This window comes from Scyliorhinus torazame, chromosome 22, assembly GCF_047496885.1.
Source record: "Scyliorhinus torazame isolate Kashiwa2021f chromosome 22, sScyTor2.1, whole genome shotgun sequence".
Taxonomy (NCBI): domain Eukaryota; kingdom Metazoa; phylum Chordata; class Chondrichthyes; order Carcharhiniformes; family Scyliorhinidae; genus Scyliorhinus; species Scyliorhinus torazame.
This window is the reverse complement of record NC_092728.1, coordinates 16,593,749-16,611,500: the sequence shown is the minus strand read 5'-3', so window position 1 is coordinate 16,611,500 and position 17,752 is coordinate 16,593,749. Positions and strand designations below refer to the sequence as shown.

At 56.6% G+C, this 17,752-nt stretch overlaps 1 protein-coding gene across 1 annotated transcript in view; it reads left to right on the top strand.

The window, feature by feature from the left end:
• Positions 1-14,781, top strand: part of atp2b4 (ATPase plasma membrane Ca2+ transporting 4) — a 386,143-nt gene extending 371,362 nt beyond the window's left edge. Inside the window, 1 exon segment of the mRNA XM_072489019.1 lies at positions 14,597-14,781. Coding sequence (XP_072345120.1) covers positions 14,597-14,781 — 185 coding nt within the window.
• Positions 14,782-17,752: the final 2,971 nt, after the last annotated feature.

Below are 17,752 nucleotides of genomic sequence, written 5' to 3'. Positions count from 1 at the left end.
TTATAACTCTTATAATACAGTTCGTTCTGGATACTCTGCACGTGCTGTCTCCCTGAGTGTCTTTGGCAATAGCTGTGTCCTGGTTCTCCTCTGCAGCTCTTACTGACCACCAGGGGTCGTGTCTGTGCTTTTATATCTTTCTGTCATTGGTTGTGGTGTTGTGTGTTCTGATTTGTCTGTTGGTGTGTCTATCATGATGTGTGTGTTTGAATATCATGACATCCCCCCTTTTTACAAAGACAAGTGCCTACGTGGTTATAAATATAATTGTGTCGTGAGTGCATCTAAGAGTGTGCGTTTGTGTTGTGTACAGCGTGTGTTTATGACGTAACTATTTACATGGGGCGATGTCGGGTGCGTCACACTAACAAGGTTGTACCATAACAAAACTTGGATGCCAGAGAAAAAAAAAACTTGAACATTGGTCCGGTCAGACGATATCTGGAACAATAAACAACAACAGGTTATAATACAGAAGTGTTTGACTTTTTGAACGTATTAACAGCGTTATAAGTCCAGTCTAATGGGTGACCGCCTCAAGAATGGGCTGGTCCTCAAGCCGGTTCAGCTGTGGAGATTTGGGGTCACACTGGTTCACCTTGGACTGTTGGAGGTGATGCTGTTGCCGAAGTCTCTACTTTACCATTTGTTGTACTTCGTGCAGTGCTTGGTTTTTTTCATTCTTGCAAATATAACATTCAACATCTTTGTTAGTGGTGCCTTGGCTGTGGTTTGGTTCTGGTGGCGATGGAAGGGGCATGATCCGTGGCATCTCCACGAAGTCATCCTTGGGAACCAGTGGAGGATCCGGCGTGTGCGTACGGTGCAGTTGCGAGCGTGGAAGGCGGCACAAAGCCCGCTGATTGTGCCTACGCACCAATCCATCCGCCCTGCATGCCAGGAACAAGGTGGAGTCTGTTTTCTTTTTATGTTTGTGGTGGACGGCATCTTGTAGCCGATGGGTCGTTGCCATCGAAGTAGCACCATCACTAATATCATGCAAGGCGATGACTGTGCCAGATGTGGAAGTTGGCCAAGACCGTGTACGCTGGTTCCGGCCACCTGCTGTGCCGGAAGGGCGACTCCGCAGAGAAACGTCGAAGCATGTCGCCTTGGAGAGAGAATTGTTGCTCGCATCAACGTCTGGCGATGGCGCGAGTTGGTGTGTCCATCTTGGACCGCCGGTGCTGGTTGCCACTGCCGACCCAGTGGGACTGCCACGCGATCCATTCCCTGTCGCCGTGGCATCTGCCGTCACCCTGAGCGTGCCATCACCGAGGCCGCGACACCGCCCGTCGGGAGCAAGGTCTGGCGTGCGCAGATCAGAGTCGGCGCTTGGCTGCTCCCCATCTGGAGTCCGGTCTGCCTTCCGTCGATGCCCCCCGTCCGGAGTCCCAACAGGTTCACTGGAGGCAGCCGAGATTCCCTGAAGCTGCACTTCTGGAGTCGGAACATGCAGGAATGCACCAACCAGTGGAGAGGCTCGAGCCATCGAGGGTGGAAGCGGTGCGCCGCCACCGCAGTCGTCAGTGGTCCCACCGTGATCGTTGAGTGCCTCGGTACGCACTAGGCGAGGTCTGTCACCTTGCACCTTTTGCATGGGAAGTGGGATGCTGTCGTCACTCGTCTCACATCCCGTGGATAGATCCTCATTAGCAGCTTGCTGTTCACTAGGGTTGGGTAAATTGTCGGAGTTTTCATCTGGTGGTGCACACCATGTCGGTGGACTGTCATTGTCTTGCCATTGTCCTTCATTTGGGCTTTTCTTCTTTGGAACTTTAAATCTTCCCCCAGACATTGCAGAACCTTGTTTATTACCCCCAAATTCTCCCATATGTATGGTCTCGAATATAGGATCCACTGTTTCTATCGACATTGTACCATTTTCCAAAGAACATTCCGTTTCACTTTTCTTCTCAGGTACCTCATATGTAACTTTGTTTAATGTACATGCCTTCATGGTCTCTGGGTCTGATTTTGCTGGGACTGGCATGGTCACAGTCTCTCTTTTACTGTTCTCAATTGCCCACATTATACTCCCCATACATAACTGCTTAATCACTGGGGTTAGTGTGGTACAATGGATAATCGGGTCGACCTTATCTGCATCTTCACCATTAGTGGAAAGCACACTTGGTTCACTTGAAACTGCTGTGGGTTTTAAATTCGTTATCTGGCTACTCGATGTCGGTGTCCTCAGGATTCTTGCTCCAATGTTCTGCTCAATAATCAGTGGAGTGTGTATAGGTTCAATGCAATTAATGTTCCCCTCCAGGTTTGAAGAGTCATTACTGACTAACTGCTGGTCTCCGAAGTTGGGATTTTGCGGCATTGTGTTGAAGGGAGACATTTGTCCCTGCTGTAGATATGATTCAGGTTGTGTTATTTCCATTACCTGAGGATCAATGTCTTGTCCATTTTTTCGATCCGTACTAAAACACTGGCAATTCTCAGTCTGCTCCTTGCAAGTTAAACATTCAATTAATTTCGTTAGCAAATCCTCAGCATCCTTCTGTGGCCGTGCTGCATTATTAATCTCTGTTCGGCTACAATGATCCTGAAGGTCAGCGCATAAACCTTTTTTCTTCGGGCTTGGACGAGGCGATTCCTTTGGCTCGTCTTCAGTTGGGCTTGAACAGTCTTCAGCGCTGTGCCCTTTATTGTAGCATGAGAGACCGTCATGGTCATGCTGCTGTGTAGTGGAGCATGGTAGGCTGTTATAGCCTTCTTGCTGTTCACGGGAGCATGGCAGACTTGCATCGTCTGCCGCTGGTTGGTCAGGAGAGGTTGCTAGACCCTCATGGTCTTGTTCCTGCAAGGACTGCGCTCTGGAGTCTTGCGTTCCTTCCATCGTGGAGTCCGTCCATGAGCTCTCTGTGGAGGCTTGTGACACTGGAGTCACTTCTTGTTCGTGCAAGGACTGCGCTCTGGAGTCTTGCGTTGCTTCTATCGTGGAGGCTGTCCACGAGCTCTCTGTGGAGACTTGTGACACTGGAGTCACTTCTTGTTCGTGCAAGGACTGCGCTCTGGAGTCTTGCGTTGCTTCTATCGTGGAGGCTGTCCACGAGCTTGCTGTGGAAGCTTGTGACACTGGAGTCACTTCTGGTTCATGCGAGGACTGCACTCTGGAGTCTTGCATGTCTTCTTTCATAGAGTCGGGAACGTTGAGCGGGACGTGGACCACGCTCTGTGTGGCAGCAGGGCACTCTCCGTGTGCTTGCACCGCTCCCTGTCTGTTAATGTCAGGCTGCAGCATCATCCGGTACTGATAAGTTGGAACGTCATATCTGCTGGGTTGAAGATCCTCAAATCCGAAAAATGAATCCGCATCTGCGTCGGATTCAATGTGGGGGCCGCCAATGTGCAACACGAAAGGTTCGTCCGAGTCATAGTCATATAGGACCACGGAGCTATCATTGGGCTCGCGAGGTCCGGAAACACTGTAAAGATCGTCATCGAAGTATTCAAGGTCGGAATCATCGGCTTGTGCGTAGGTAACTGCTTGTCGGAGGGTTCTTCGGAGGTAAAATTCATCTCCTGGGTCAATTTGCGGCACTGTGCTGTCATTCCAGGTGAAGGAAGGTTGTTTTACAGCTTTAACAGATTTTTGTTTTTTTGATTTGGGACGTTTCCCTTTTAAATTGGATTTGGGACGTTTCCTTTTTAAATTGATCCAGTCTTGGGCCTCTGACATCCTGACGCTCGGTATGTAGCACGTAGGAAGCGACTGCGCATGCTCAGATCGCTGTTCCTTTACCGATGGCCGTTTTCTTGACTGCGCATGCGCAGCATCTCGCGCATGCGCAAACGAAACTTCCGGTTCTGCGCACTTCTCGCGCAACTGTGCTAGCGTGATACCTTTAGCAAGATGGCCGCCGACCTCGACCCAGCCTTTTCTCAGGCCCGGGATTTCGGGCTCCGGGATCCCAGCCACGAGGTGAGTACTGCAGCTTTTCTTACCTTTAAGTCCCCATTGGATTGCGTATTCTTCACAGTACTTGGCGAATTTGCCCATGACTGCCTGGTAATCGTGCCTTTGCTGCCTCCTGAAGAACCTGAACCTTCTGAACATTGCTCTTGCCCTTGCACCGGCGACGGTGAGGAGAAATTCAATTTTTTCCTTATCATCCAGGTCTTTGAGTTCAGCTGCCGCCAGGAACAACTCGAACATTTGCCGGAATCGCCGCCAGTTTTCGTGGAGATCGCCGTCGCACTGGAGCGCCTGCGGAACCGGGAGCTCGTACATCATGCCTGGGCACTGCTGGTTGTCTCTGTACACTGAGGTATGCCGGCAGGTATCGATCCACTCCTGTACCATGTGGTGTTGGGTGCTCTGGTGCACAGATGAGCCAACACAGTTGTATGTGGTACAACTCTATTTTATTATAACTCTTATAATACAGTTCGTTCTGGATACTCTGCACGTGCTGTCTCCCTGAGTGTCTTTGGCAATAGCTGTGTCCTGGTCCTCCTCTGCAGCTCTTACTGACCACCGGGGGTCGTGTCTGTGCTTTTATATCTTTCTGTCATTGGTTGTGGTGTTGTGTGTTCTGATTTGTCTGTTGGTGTGTCTATCATGATGTGTGTGTTTGAATATCATGACAGGGGGGAGGGGTGTGTGTGTGGGGGGGGGTGTGGGGGGGGGGGTGTGGGGGGGGGTGTGGGGAGGGGTGTGTGTGTGGGGAGGGGTGTGTTTGGGGGGAGGGGTGTGTGTGTGAGGGAGGGGTGTGTGTGTGAGGGAGGGGTGTGTGTGTGGGGAGGGGTGTGTGTGGGGGGAGGGGTGTGTGTGTGGGGAGGGGTGTGTGTGTGGGGAGGGGTGTGTGTGTGGGGAGGGGTGTGTGTGTGGGGGGGAGGGGTGTGTGTGTGGGGGTGTGTGTGGGGGGGAGGGGTGTGTGTGTGGGGGGGGTGTGGGGAGGGGTGTGTCTGTGGGGCAGGGGGGTGTGTGTGTGGGGAGGGGTGTGTGTGGGGGAGGGTTGTGTGTGTGGGGGGGAGGGGTGTGTGTGTGGGGGTGTGTGTGGGGAGGGGTGTGTGTGTGGGGAGGGGTTGCGTGAGAGGGGGAGGGGTGTGTGTGTGGGGGAGGGGTGTGTGTGTGGGGGAGGGTGTGTGTGGGGGAGGGATGTGTGTGTGGGGCAGGGGTGTGTGTGTGGGGGGAGGGGTGTGTGTGGGGAGGGGTGTGTGTGGGGGGAGGGGTGTGTGTGGGGGGAGGGGTGTGTGTGTGGGGGAGGGGTGTGTGTGTGGGGGAGGGGGGGTGTGGGGGGAGGGGTGTGTGTGTGGGGGGGATGGCGTGTGTGAGGGGGAGGGGTGTGTGTGGGGGGAGGAGGTTGTGTGTTGGGGAGGGGGGAGTGTGTGGGGCAGGGGGGTGTGTGTGTGGGGGGGAGGAGTGTGTGTGGGGGGAGGGGCGTGTGTGTGGGGGAGGAGTGTGTGTGTGGGGGAGGGGGGTGTGGGGGAGGGGTGTGTGTGTGAGGGGGAGGGGAGTGGGTGTGTGGGGAGGGGTGTTTGTGGGGGGAGGGGTGTGTGTGGGGGGAGGGGCGTGTGTGTGGGGGGAGGAGGGTGTGTGGGGAGGGGGGGGTGTGGGGGAGGGGCGTTTGTGTGAGGGGGAGGGGTGTGTGTGTGAGGGGGAGGGGCGTGTGTGGGGGAGGGGTGTGTGTGGGGGAGAGGGGCGTGTGTGAGGGGGAGTGGTGTGTGTGTGGGGGGAGGGGTGTGTGTGTGGGGGAGGGTTGTGTGTGTGGGGGGAGGGGTGTGTGTGTGGGGGGGGGGTGTGGGGAGGGGTGTGTGTGTGGGGAGGGGTTGCGTGAGAGGGGGAGGGTTGTTTGTGTGGGGGAGGGGTGTGTGTGTGGGGGAGGGTGTGTGTGGGGGAGGGATGTGTGTGTGGGGCAGGGGTGTGTGTGTGGGGGGAGGGGTGTGTGTGGGGAGGGGTGTGTGTGGGGGGAGGGGTGTGTGTGGGGGGGAGGGGTGTGTGTGGGGGGGAGGGGTGTGTGTGTGGGGGAGGGTTGTGTGTGTGGGGGGAGGGGTGTGTGTGTGGGGGGGATGTGTGGGGAGGGGTGTGTGTGTGGGGAGGGGTTGCGTGAGAGGGGGAGGGGTGTGTGTGTGGGGGAGGGGTGTGTGTGTGGGGGAGGGTGTGTGTGGGGGAGGGTGTGTGTGTGGGAGGGGTGTGTGTGTGGGGAGGGGTTGCGTGAGAGGGGGAGGGGTGTGTGTGTGGGGGAGGGGTGTGTGTGTGGGGGAGGGTGTGTGTGGGGGAGGGTGTGTGTGGGGGAGGGATGTGTGTGTGGGGCAGGGGTGTGTGTGTGGGGGGGAGGGGTGTGTGTGTGGGGGGGATGTGTGGGGAGGGGTGTGTGTGTGGGGAGGGGTTGCGTGAGAGGGGGAGGGGTGAGTGTGTGGGGGAGGGGTGTGTGTGTGGGGGAGGGTGTGTGTGGGGGAGGGTGTGTGTGGGGGAGGGATGTGTGTGTGGGGCAGGGGTGTGTGTGTGGGGGGAGGGGTGTGTGTGGGGAGGGGTGTGTGTGGGGGAGGGGTGTGTGTGGGGGGAGGGGTGTGTGTGTGGGGGAGGGGGGGTGTGGGGGAGGGGTGTGTGTGTGGGGGAGGGGGGGTGTGGGGGGAGGGGTGTGTGTGTGGGGGGGATGGCGTGTGTGAGGGGGAGGGGTGTGTGTGGGGGGAGGAGGTTGTGTGTTGGGGAGGGGGGAGTGTGTGGGGCAGGGGGGTGTGTGTGAGGGGGAGGGGAGTGGGTGTGTGGGGAGGGGTGTTTGTGGGGGGAGGGGCGTGTGTGTGGGGGGGAGGGGTGTGTGTGTGGGGGAGGGGGGGTGTGGGGGAGGGGTGTGTGTGTGGGGGAGGGGGGGGTGTGGGGGGAGGGGTGTGTGTGTGGGGGGGATGGCGTGTGTGAGGGGGAGGGGTGTGTGTGGGGGGAGGAGGTTGTGTGTTGGGGAGGGGGGAGTGTGTGGGGCAGGGGGGTGTGTGTGTGGGGGGGAGGAGTGTGTGTGGGGGAGGGGTTTGTGTGTGGGGGGGAGGAGTGTGTGTGTGGGGGAGGGGGGTGTGGGGGAGGGGTGTGTGTGTGAGGGGGAGGGGAGTGGGTGTGTGGGGAGGGGTGTTTGTGGGGGGAGGGGTGTGTGTGGGGGGAGGGGCGTGTGTGTGGGGGGAGGAGGGTGTGTGGGGAGGAGGGTGTGTGGGGAGGGGGGGGTGTGGGGGAGGGGCGTTTGTGTGAGGGGGAGGGGTGTGTGTGTGAGGGGGAGGGGCGTGTGTGGGGGGAGGGGTGTGTGTGGGGGAGAGGGGCGTGTGTGAGGGGGAGTTGTGTGTGTGTGGGGGGGAGGGGTGTGTGTGTGAGGGGGAGGGGTGTGTGTGTGGGGGGGAGGGGTGTGTGTGTGAGGGGGAGGGGTGTGTGTGGGGGGGGTGTGGGGAGGGGTGTGTGTGTGGGGAGGGGTTGCGTGAGAGGGGGAGGGGTGTGTGTGGGGGGGTGGGGTGAGGGGGGTATGGGGGAGGGGTTTGTGTGTGAGGGGGAGGGGAGTGGGTGTGTGTGGAGGGGTGTGTGTGGGGGAGGGGTGTGTGTGTGGGGGGAGGGGCATGTGTGTGGGGGGAGGGGGGGTGTGGGGGGAGGGGGGTATGTGTGAGGGGGAGGGGCGTGTGTGGGGGAGAGGGGCGTGTGTGAGGGGGAGGGGTGTGTGTGTGGGGGAGGGTGTGTGTGTGGGTGGAGGGTGTGTGTGTGAGGGGGAGGGGTGTGTGTGAGGGGGAGGGGTGTGTGGGGGGAGGGGTGTGTGGATGGGGGAGGGTTGTGTGTGGGGGGAGTGGTGTGTGTGTGGGGGGAGGGGTGTGTGTGGGAGGGAGGGGTGTGTGTGTGGGGGGAGGGGTGTGTGTGTGAGTGAGGGGTGTGTGTGTGGGGGAGGGGTATGTGTGAGGGGGAGGGGTGTGTGAGGGGGAGGGGTGTGTGTGTGGGGGAGGGGTGTGTGTGGGGAGGGGTGTGTGTGTGGGGGGAGTGGTGTGTGTGTGGGGGAGGGGCGTGTGTGTGGGAGGGAGGGCTGTGTGTGTGGGGGAGGGGTGTGTGAGTGTGGGGGAGTGGTGCGTCGGGGGGGAGGGGCGTGTGTGTGGGGGTGGGGTGCGTGTGTGGTGGGGAGGGGCGTGTGTGTGGGGAGGGGTATGTGTGTGGGGAGGGGTGTGTGTGTGTGGGGGAGGGGTGTGTGTGGTGGGAGGGGTGTGTGTGGGGAGGGGTGTGTGTGTGGGGGAGGGGTGTGTGTGTGTGGGGAGGGGGGTGTGTGGGGGAGGGGTGTGTGTGGGGGAGGGGTGTGTGTGTGGGGGAGGGGTGTGTGTGTGTGGGGGAGGGGTGTGTGTGGGGGGAGGGGTGTGTGTGGGGGAGAGGGGTGTGTGGGGGAGGGTGTGTGTGTGTGGGGGGGGAGGGGTGTGTGTGTGGGCAGGGGTGTGTGTGTGGGGAGGGGTGTGTGTGGGGGAGAGGGGTGTGTGTGGGGGTGGGTGTGTGTGTGTGGGGGGGAGGGGTGTGTGTGTGTGGGGAGGGGTGTGTGTGGGGGGGAGTGGTGTGTGTGGGGGAGAGGGGTGTGTGTGTGAGGGGGAGGGGTGTGTGGGGGGGAGGGGCGTGTGTTTGGGGAGGGGTATGTGTGTGGGGAGGGGTGTGTGTGTGTGGGGGAGGGGGGGTGTGGGGGGAGGGGTGTGTGTGTGGGGGAGGGGTGTGTGTGTGGGGAGGGGTGTGTGTGGGGGGAGGGGTGTGTGTGTGTGGGGGAGGGGTGTGTGTGGGGGGGAGGGGTGTGTGTGGGGGAGGGTGTGTGTGTGGGGGAGGGGTGTGTGTGTGGGGAGGGGTGTGTGTGTGGGGAGGGGTGTGTGTGGGGGGGAGGGGTGTGTGTGGGGGAGGGTGTGTGTGTGTGTGGGGGAGGGGTGTGTGTGTGTGGGGAGGGGTGCGTGTGGGGGGGAGTGGTGTGTGTGGGGGAGGGTGTGTGTGTGGGGAGGGGTGTGTGTGGGGGGAGGGGTGTGTGTGGGGAAGGGGTGTGTGTGGGGGGGAGGGGTGTGTGTGGGGGAGGGGTGTGTGTGGGGGAGGGTGTGTGTGTGTGGGGAGGGGTGTGTGTGTGGGGAGGGGGGTGTGTGTGGGGAGGGGTGTGTGTGGGGGGGAGGGGTGTGTGTGGGGGAGGGTGTGTGTGTGTGTGGGGGAGGGGTGTGTGTGTGTGGGGAGGGGTGTGTGTGAGGGGGAGGGGTGTGTGTGTGGGGGGAGGGGTGTGTGTGGGGGAGGGTGTGTGTGTGTGTGTGGGAGGGGTGTGTGTGGGGGGAGGGGTGTGTGTGGGGGAGAGGGGTGTGTGTGTGAGGGGGAGGGGTGTGTGTGGGGGGAGTGGTGTGTGTGGGGGAGAGGGGTGTGTGTGTGAGGGGGAGGGGTGTGTGTGGGGGGAGGGGTGTGTGTGGGGGAGAGGGGTGTGTGTGGGGGGAGGGGTGTGTGTGGGGGAGGGGTGTGTGTGAGGGGGAGGGGGGGTGTGGGGGAGGGGTGTGTGTGGGGGAGGGGTGTGTGTGTGGGGAGGGGTGTGTGTGTGGGGAGGGGTGTGTGTGGGGGGAGGGGTGTGTGTGGGGGGAGGGGTGTGTGTGGGGTGAGGGGTATGTGTGGGGGAGAGGGGTGTGTGTGTGAGGGGGAGGGGTGTGTGTGTGGGGGGAGGGGTGTGTGTGTGGGGAGGGGTGTGTGTGGGGGGAGGGGTGTGTGTGGGGGAGAGGGGTGTGTGTGTGTGGGGGGAGGGGTGTGTGTGGGGGAGGGGTGTGTGTGGGGGAGAGGGGTGTGTGTGGGGGAGAGGGGTGTGTGTGTGAGGGGGAGGGGTGTGTGGGGGGGAGGGGCGTGTGTGTGGGGAGGGGTGTGTGTGAGGGGGAGGGTTGTGTGGGGGGGAGGGGCGTGTGTGTGGGGGAGGGGATGTGCGGCGAGACAGCGGGTGCATGGGGGAGGGGCCTGTCTCTATGGGAGGGGCAGGGATGCCCCACCCTCTACCCACACACACAAGATGGGGGGAAGGGGTAAAAATAATAAGGACAAAAGTAAAAGGATTCTTTGCTTCCGACGGTAGTTCTTTGGCGCGCTTTACTCACAGTGCGTTTGCTGATTAAAGTCTCGGGTCTGCTGCTGTAAATTACTCTGCCATCATTCAGGGTCCACCGCAGGTTAGAAACATTATCACTCACAGGCAGCGAGCTTCAAAGAACAAAGAAAAGTACAGCACAGGAACAGGCCCTTCGGCCCTCCAAGCCCGTGCCGACCATGCTGCCCGACTAAACTACAATCTTCTACACTTCCGGGGTCCGTATCCCTCTATTCCCATCCTATTCATGTATTTAAGATGTCCCTTAAACGTCACTATCGTCCCTGCTTCCACCACCTCCTCCGGCAGCGAGTTCCAGGCACCCACTACCCTCTGTGTAAAAAACCTTGCCTCGTACATCTCCTCTAAACCTTGCCCCTCGCACCTGAAACCTATGCACCCTAGTAATTGACCCCTCTACCCTGGGGAAAAGCCTCTGACAATCCACTGTCTATGCCCCTCATAATTTTGTAGACCTCTATCGGGTCGCCCCTCAACCTCAGTTGTTCCAGTGAGAACAAACCGAGTTTATTCAACCGCTCCTCATAGCTAATGCCCTCCATACCAGGCAACATCCTGGTAAATCGCTTCTGCACCCTCTCTAAAGCCTCCACATCCTTCTGGTAGTGTGGCGACCAGAATTGAACACTATACTCCAAGTGTGGCCTAACTAAGGTTCTATACAGCTGCAACATGACTTGCCAATTCTTATACTCAATGCCCCAGCCAATGAAGGCAAGCATGCCGTAGGCCTTCTTGACTACCTTCTCCACCTGTGTTGCCCCTTTCAGTGACCTCATAGAATCATAGAATTTGAAAGAAATGAAAATCGCTTATTGTCACAAGTAGGCTTCAAATGAAGTTACTGTGAAAAGCCCCTAGTCGCCACATTCCGGCGCCTGTTTGGGGAGGCTGGTACAGGAATTGAACCGTGCTGCTGGCCTGGTCTGCTTTCAAAGCCAGCGATTTAGCCCTGTGCTAAACAGCCCCAGTGCAGAAGGAGGCCATTCGGCCCATCGAGTCTGCACTGGCTCTTGGACAGAGCACCCTACCCAAGGTCAACACCTCCACCCCATCCCCATAGCCCAGTGACCCCACCCAACATTCAGGGCAATTTTGGACACGAAGGGCAATTTATCATGGCCAATCCACCTAACCTGCACATCTTCGGAGTGTGGGAGGAAACCGGAGCACCCGGAGGAAACCCACGCTCACACGGGGAGGATGTGCAGACTCCGCACAGACCGTGACCCAAGCCGGGAATCGAACCTGGGACCCTGGAGCTGTGAAGCAACTGTGCTAACCACTATGCTACGGTGCACCTGTACACCTCGATCTCTCTCACTGCCAATACTCGTGAGGGTTCCACCATTCACTATATATTCCCTACCAGTATTAGACCTTCCAAAATGCATTACCTCACATTTGTCCGGATTAAACTCCATCTGCCATCTCTCCGCCCAAGCCTCCTGCTGTAACGACCGAAATCCTGGAGAGATGCTTTATTTCTTATCAAACTGGGGCCTTCAGTTTGAGGTTCACTTTCAGGCCTATAGCTTTCTGTAGAGACACTTTCTTCCACATCCAATCTTGCCTTCAGCCCATGGTTTGACCAAGCCTTCGCCAGCTCAAGACGACAACCCCCATTCTTGCTGGAGAGAGAGTCAGGCCTCGCTGTGGCCTTATGGAGTGGATTAGGTCGATCTCTTGGGAACGTTATCAGTAGCTTTCTTGAGCGGATTCTTGCTGGACCTCCGACCTCCCTGCGGCCAAAACCAAACAGAAAGGCTGCTCAGCCTCCGAACCCTTTCCGCGGGGTCAGATCCACTCACCACCCGGTACTGAGTGAAGCACAGCCCTTGGGGCCAATCAATTGGTCGGCAGCCAAAGCGGGTCATCGCTGATGTCAGACAATCTGGAGCAGCACAGCCTTCTGGGTCCTTCTGTTTGAATTAAAGGGAAAGGCTGCCTTAAAGACACAGTCCATGAAACATCCGTGGACCAATAGAGTGATGGCAAAATTAAGAGAAAGGGGAAACATAAGGGATCAACAGGGAATGAAGTCCTCAGAGAACAAAGTCTGGAACTTGTCACTGCGTCCGGCCTCTGGTCCGATCTATCGCAGTCTAGAATTTCCAACGGCGGAGCTTCGGAAGACGTCTCGGCGATTCCAAGAGTAGCTGATCGGCGTGACGAGTCTTCACTGGGATCACAGCAGGGTGCCCACGTCCTGGCTAGCACCCGCTCTCCACGATTGATCGCTCGAGTTTTGTCCCTGCTAGAAGACCGTGTTTGGCGTTGTCCCTTTGGCCATCCCTGATCCCTGGGGCGTTGGCAAAACGAACCCTGTTCGCACTTTCCTCTCGAACAGCGGCACTGCCGGTGAACTCGGTGCTGTTTGGAGCAACGAAATGCTCCAAAGATTGAACAGAATGTGGGGCCCATTTGTTGGAGGGTGGCTCTGGGCTGGCTTGACGTGGCGTAGACTGTTTCCATCGAACAGTCCTTGAACTGCTTTAAACTGAACTGTGTTCCTTTGCCACTTATGACCTGCTCCTGTGTTCCAAATCTTGCGCATATTGCATCCAATGGTTTGCGTATTTCATGATCAGGACATCAGGCCATTTGGAGTTTGCATCCACAGTCACGGGTGCCCCTCCAGAGGGATCTGGGCGTACAGGTCCACAGGTCACTGAAAGGGGCAACACAGGTGGAGAAGGTAGTCATGCTTGCCTTCATTGGCCGCGGCATTGGGTATAAGAATTGGCAAGTCATGTTGCAGCTGTATAGAACCTTAGTTAGGCCACACTTGGAGTATAGTGTTCAATTCTGGTTGCCACACTACCAGAAGGATGTGGAGGCTTTAGAGAGGGTGCAGAAGAGATTTACCAGGATGTTGCCTGGTATGGAGGGCATTAGCTATGAGGAGCAGTTGAATAAACTCGGTTTGTTCTCACTGGAACGAAGGAGGTTGAGGGACGACCTGATAGAGGTATACAAAATTATGAGGGGCATAGACAGAGTGGATAGTTCGGAGCTTTTTCCCAGGGTAGAGGGGTCAATTACTAGGGGGCATAGGTTTAAGGTGAGAGGGGCAAGGTTTAGAGGAGATGTACGAGGCAAGTTTCTTACACAGAGGGTAGTGGGTGCCTGGAACTCGCTGCAGGAGGAGGTGGTGGAAGCAGGGACGATAGTGACATTTAAGGGGCATCTTGACAAATACATGAATAGGATGGGAATAGAGGGATACGGACCCAGGAAGTGGAGAAGGTTTTAGTTTAGACGGGCAGCAGGGTCGGCACGGGCTTGGAGGGCCGAAGGGCCTGTTCCTGTGCTGTACATTTCTTTGATCTTTATTTCACTGGACCAGTGCTATCTGTCTATATTCTCTGACGTGGCTGTGTGGGCCTTTCCCTCGATTGTCAGGGATTCAGTGTTTGGCTGTTCCAGTTTTGGTCCAGGACCGACATCTCCCCACTTTCTCTTTGACCTGAGCGTCTAATCCCAGCCGCCAAAAAAAATAACTGCACGGCAATTCCTCCATCCTCACTGCACCAGGATATCCCTCGTGAGGGTGGTCGAGGAATTTATTCCACAGGCATGGAGGGTAATCTCTCGGCTCCCCATAATAAAACTCCACACTGGACTGGCAGCTCAAGTCTTTGTGTGACGTCGCGCGTGAGATCTGGATTCTTACGATGTGTGTCTGCCTTCGTTCCATTTTGGACCACGTTCATCGCCTGTTAAGAAATCGGTTGAGAGACATTCCAATTAGTTGTCCCTGTTATGGGCCAGGGACTCCAAAGTGTATCATGCAGTTCACCTGACCCACAACTTTTAATAGATTGTGGTGTGGGGAGCACACGGCCCACTCTACAGGTGTGGGACAGCAGAAATGGAAAAGTATTTTTTAAAGCAAAACAATGTTTATTCTATGAACTCAAGTTAACCTTTTTAAAACATACAGTGAACATCTTAGCAACCATCAATTCAAATACAACCCCCAAAGAATACAACACTAAGTAATCCTTTAAGCTTTCCTTTTTAACATCCAAACGACTTGAAAAACCTTTTACCAGAAGCACATCAGGTTAAAGTCACTACTGTTATTAGTTTTAAATCACCAGGATCGATTTACAGTCTTCAGATTACAGAGAGAGACTCTAATACACCTTCTGGCTGTGACTGCAGCTATCCAGCTCTGAAGACAAAACTAAAACACACCCTGCAACAAACAGCCTAAAACAAAAGTAAAAAGCTGACAGACAGCCCAGCTCCACCCACTCTCTGACATCACTGCAGAAGTAAACACCCATTTCTTCAAGGTACTCTCACTACAGATATTTATACACACACCCATTTAGAAACACCCATTTCTTAAAGGTACACTCACATGACATCTCATTGATGTTAAGTATCCAATAATTGACACTGATATGTAAAGGGGCTCCAGGTGGCCTTTGTGTCGGGTGATGTGATGAGAGCGTTTTGTGCAGAGTCTGTTAAAGTAAAACAAAGGTGTTTGTGAAAGGAGCAGAACCTTTTGACTCTTTATACAACAGCAGCTAAACGTCTAACATCACCTTCCCCATCGCTGGATCGGTTCTTGTGTATCACTGTGTTTGAGACGAAGTCACGGGTGAGAACAACGGATGTTGACAAAACTTTCTTCAGATTCTTGCTTGACCTGTGCAGTGATCTAGACAAAGCATCGTCGTTTGCATGTTGCTCCGATTTACAACATTGAATATCCTACGTGTGTGCTGATACTATCAATGGCCATCTCTGTAACCTACTAAGTGTTAAAGAAGGCATTAGTCGCTGAATGTAAGCGTGCAGGCACACCAGGCAGTAAAGAAGGCAAATCTTGGAATCATAGAATCTCTAGACTACAGAAGGAGGCCATTCGGCCCATTGAGTCTGCACCCACCCTATCCCCGTAACCTCACCTAACCTATTGGACACTAAGCGGCAATTTATCATGGCCAATCCACCTAACATCCGCATCTTTTGGACTATGGGAGGAAACCGGAGCACCCGGAGGAAACCCACACAGACACGGGGAGGACGTGCAGACTCCGCACAGACAGTGACCCAAGCTGGGTATCGAACCTGGGACCCTGGAGCGGTGAAGCAACTGTGCTAACCACTGTGCTACCGCGCCGCCCATAACGTCACCATTCAGAGAGGGGATACCCTTGAAGAAGAGTGATGTCAGCAGCCATTCATCTTACGATGAGGGCGAAGACAACACGAGGGGAGATTCCAGTATACAGGTACAAGGTCCGAGACGTCATCACATGGATGGCTGTGACACAACGGATGTCTTGATAATGCAGAGGTTAAAATAGATTGTGAAGTTCCAGCATCAGAGATGTGTGCACTCCACACGTAAAATTCGGGAATCATGGGCGCAATTCTCCGTTATCGGCGCGATTTCCGCCGACCGGCGCCCAAAACAGCGCGAATCAGTCCGGCATCGCGCCGCCCCAAAGGTGCGGAATCCTCTGCCCCTTGACCGGCCGACTCCTAACCTTGAGGGGCTAGGCCCGCGCCGGACTGATTTCCGCCCCGCCAGCTGGCGCGGAAATGACATTGCCCGGCGGCGCACGCGCGGGAGCGTCAGCGGCCGCTCACGGCATCCCCGCGCATGCGCAGGTGGAGGGGGGTCTCTTCCGCCTCCGCCATGGTGGAGACCGTGGCGAAGGCGGAAGGGAAAGAGTGCCCCCACGGATCGGTGGGCCCCGATCGCGGGCCAGGCCACCGTGGGGGCACCCCCCAGGGCCAGATCGCCCAGCCCCCCCCCCCCAGGACCCCGGAGTCCGCCCGCGCCGCCTGGTCCCGCCGGTAAGCGAGGTGGTTTAATCCATGCCGGCGGGACAGGCATTTTAGCGGCGGGACTTCGACCCATCCGGGCCGGAGAATCGCGGGGGGGGGGGGGGTCCGCCAACCGGCGCGGCGCGATTCCCGCCCCCGCCGAATCTCCAGTGCCGGGGGCGGGGGGTCGGAGAATCTCGCCCCATGTCACCATGCTGTTAACCTTTTCTTTTGATGCACCCTTCAATTATTAAAGCTCATATTGAACCTTGAAGACATTGCCACATAAGAAGGCTTCTGCTGAATAGTACAAGGAGATTCTGTTACTGTGGCAAAGAGATGTCAATGAAGATTGGAGGAGAAGCTGTCCCCATCAGAAGTGCCTTGAGAGGTGCTCATACTCCACCACCAGGTCCGCTTCGTCCTTCCTTCCTGTGAGGCCCAGAAGCTGGGTTAGTGTCCCCTGATCTAGGTGTACAAGGTCCACAGGTCACTGAAAGGGGCAACACAGGTGGAGAAGGTAGTCAAGAAGGCCTACGGCATGCTTGCCTTCATTGGCCGGGGCATTGAGTATAAGAATTGGCAAGTCATGTTGCAGCTGTATAGAACCTTAGTTAGGCCACACTTGGAGTATAGTGTTCAATTCTGGTCGCCACACTACCAGAAGGATGTGGAGGCTTTAGAGAGGGTGCAGAAGCGATTTACCAGGATGTTGCCTGGTATGGAGGGCATTAGCTATGAGGAGCGGTTGAATAAACTCGGTTTTGTTCTCACTGGAACGACGGAGGTTGAGAGGCGACCTGATAGAGGTCTACAAAATTATGAGGGCATAGACAGAGTGGATAGTCAGAGGCTTTTCCCCAGGGTAGAGGGGTCAATTACTAGGGGGCATAGGTTTAAGGTGCGAGAGGCAAGGTTTAGAGGAGATGTACGAGGCAAGTTTTTTACACAGAGGGTAGTGGGTGCCTGGAACTCGCTGCCGGAGGAGGTGGTGGAAGCAGGGACGATAGTGACGTTTAAGGGGCATCTTGACAAGTACATGAATAGGATGGGAATAGAGGGATACGGACCCAGGAAGTGTAGAAGATTGTAGTTTAGTCGGGCAGCATGGTCGGCACGGGCTTGGAGGGCCGAAGGGCCTGTTCCTGTGCTGTACTTCTCTTTGTTCTTTGTTCTTTGAGCCGAGGCAACCTTCGGTCACCTTCTCAGACATTACTGGAAGTTGGTTTTTGAATCCACTAATTCATTGGCTGTTTCCCAACCGTGCTCTGCCAAAGGGAGCAGGAGGGTCATCCACGGACAAGGTGAAGGGGCAACTTCACCGTGCTTCTCCTCTCTCCTTTTAATGGTACGACAGCTTCAACGTTCGTTCTTAGGATCGCATGTGTCGATTTTAAAGACCGCCGCTCCAGTTTCGGAGTATAAATTGCCTCGGGTGTCAGCAATGCTGCTGCGCCCGTATCCATTTCCACTTTAATTTGATGGCCGTCGGGTTTTGGACATGCCCAGAAACATTGTTGCTCACCCCGCACCGACAAGCCGCCTGGCTTCAGCTCCTGCAGTCGCTCAGGTGCGCCATCTTCTGAGTGGCCTTGAACTTTGTCCCTTGATTCCTGAGGCCAACGTGCCTTGGCAATATGGCCTTTTCCCCCCCATTACTCTTGCATCTATCTGTTCTACTCCATCCAGCGTTTCACCGGCCGAGCCTCCAACCTGTGCACATCGGTGACACGGTACCGATCGGCGGGCCGTCCTCTCCTGGTGGGGGCCTCTTTTACTCCGTGCCGGCCCCTGTAGCCCTACGCCATGTTGCGCTGGGGCCGGTGCGGAGAATGAGGCTACCGTGCATTCGCGCAGGTCGCAGTGCGCATGCGCAGACCCGCGGCGCCCATTTGACGCCG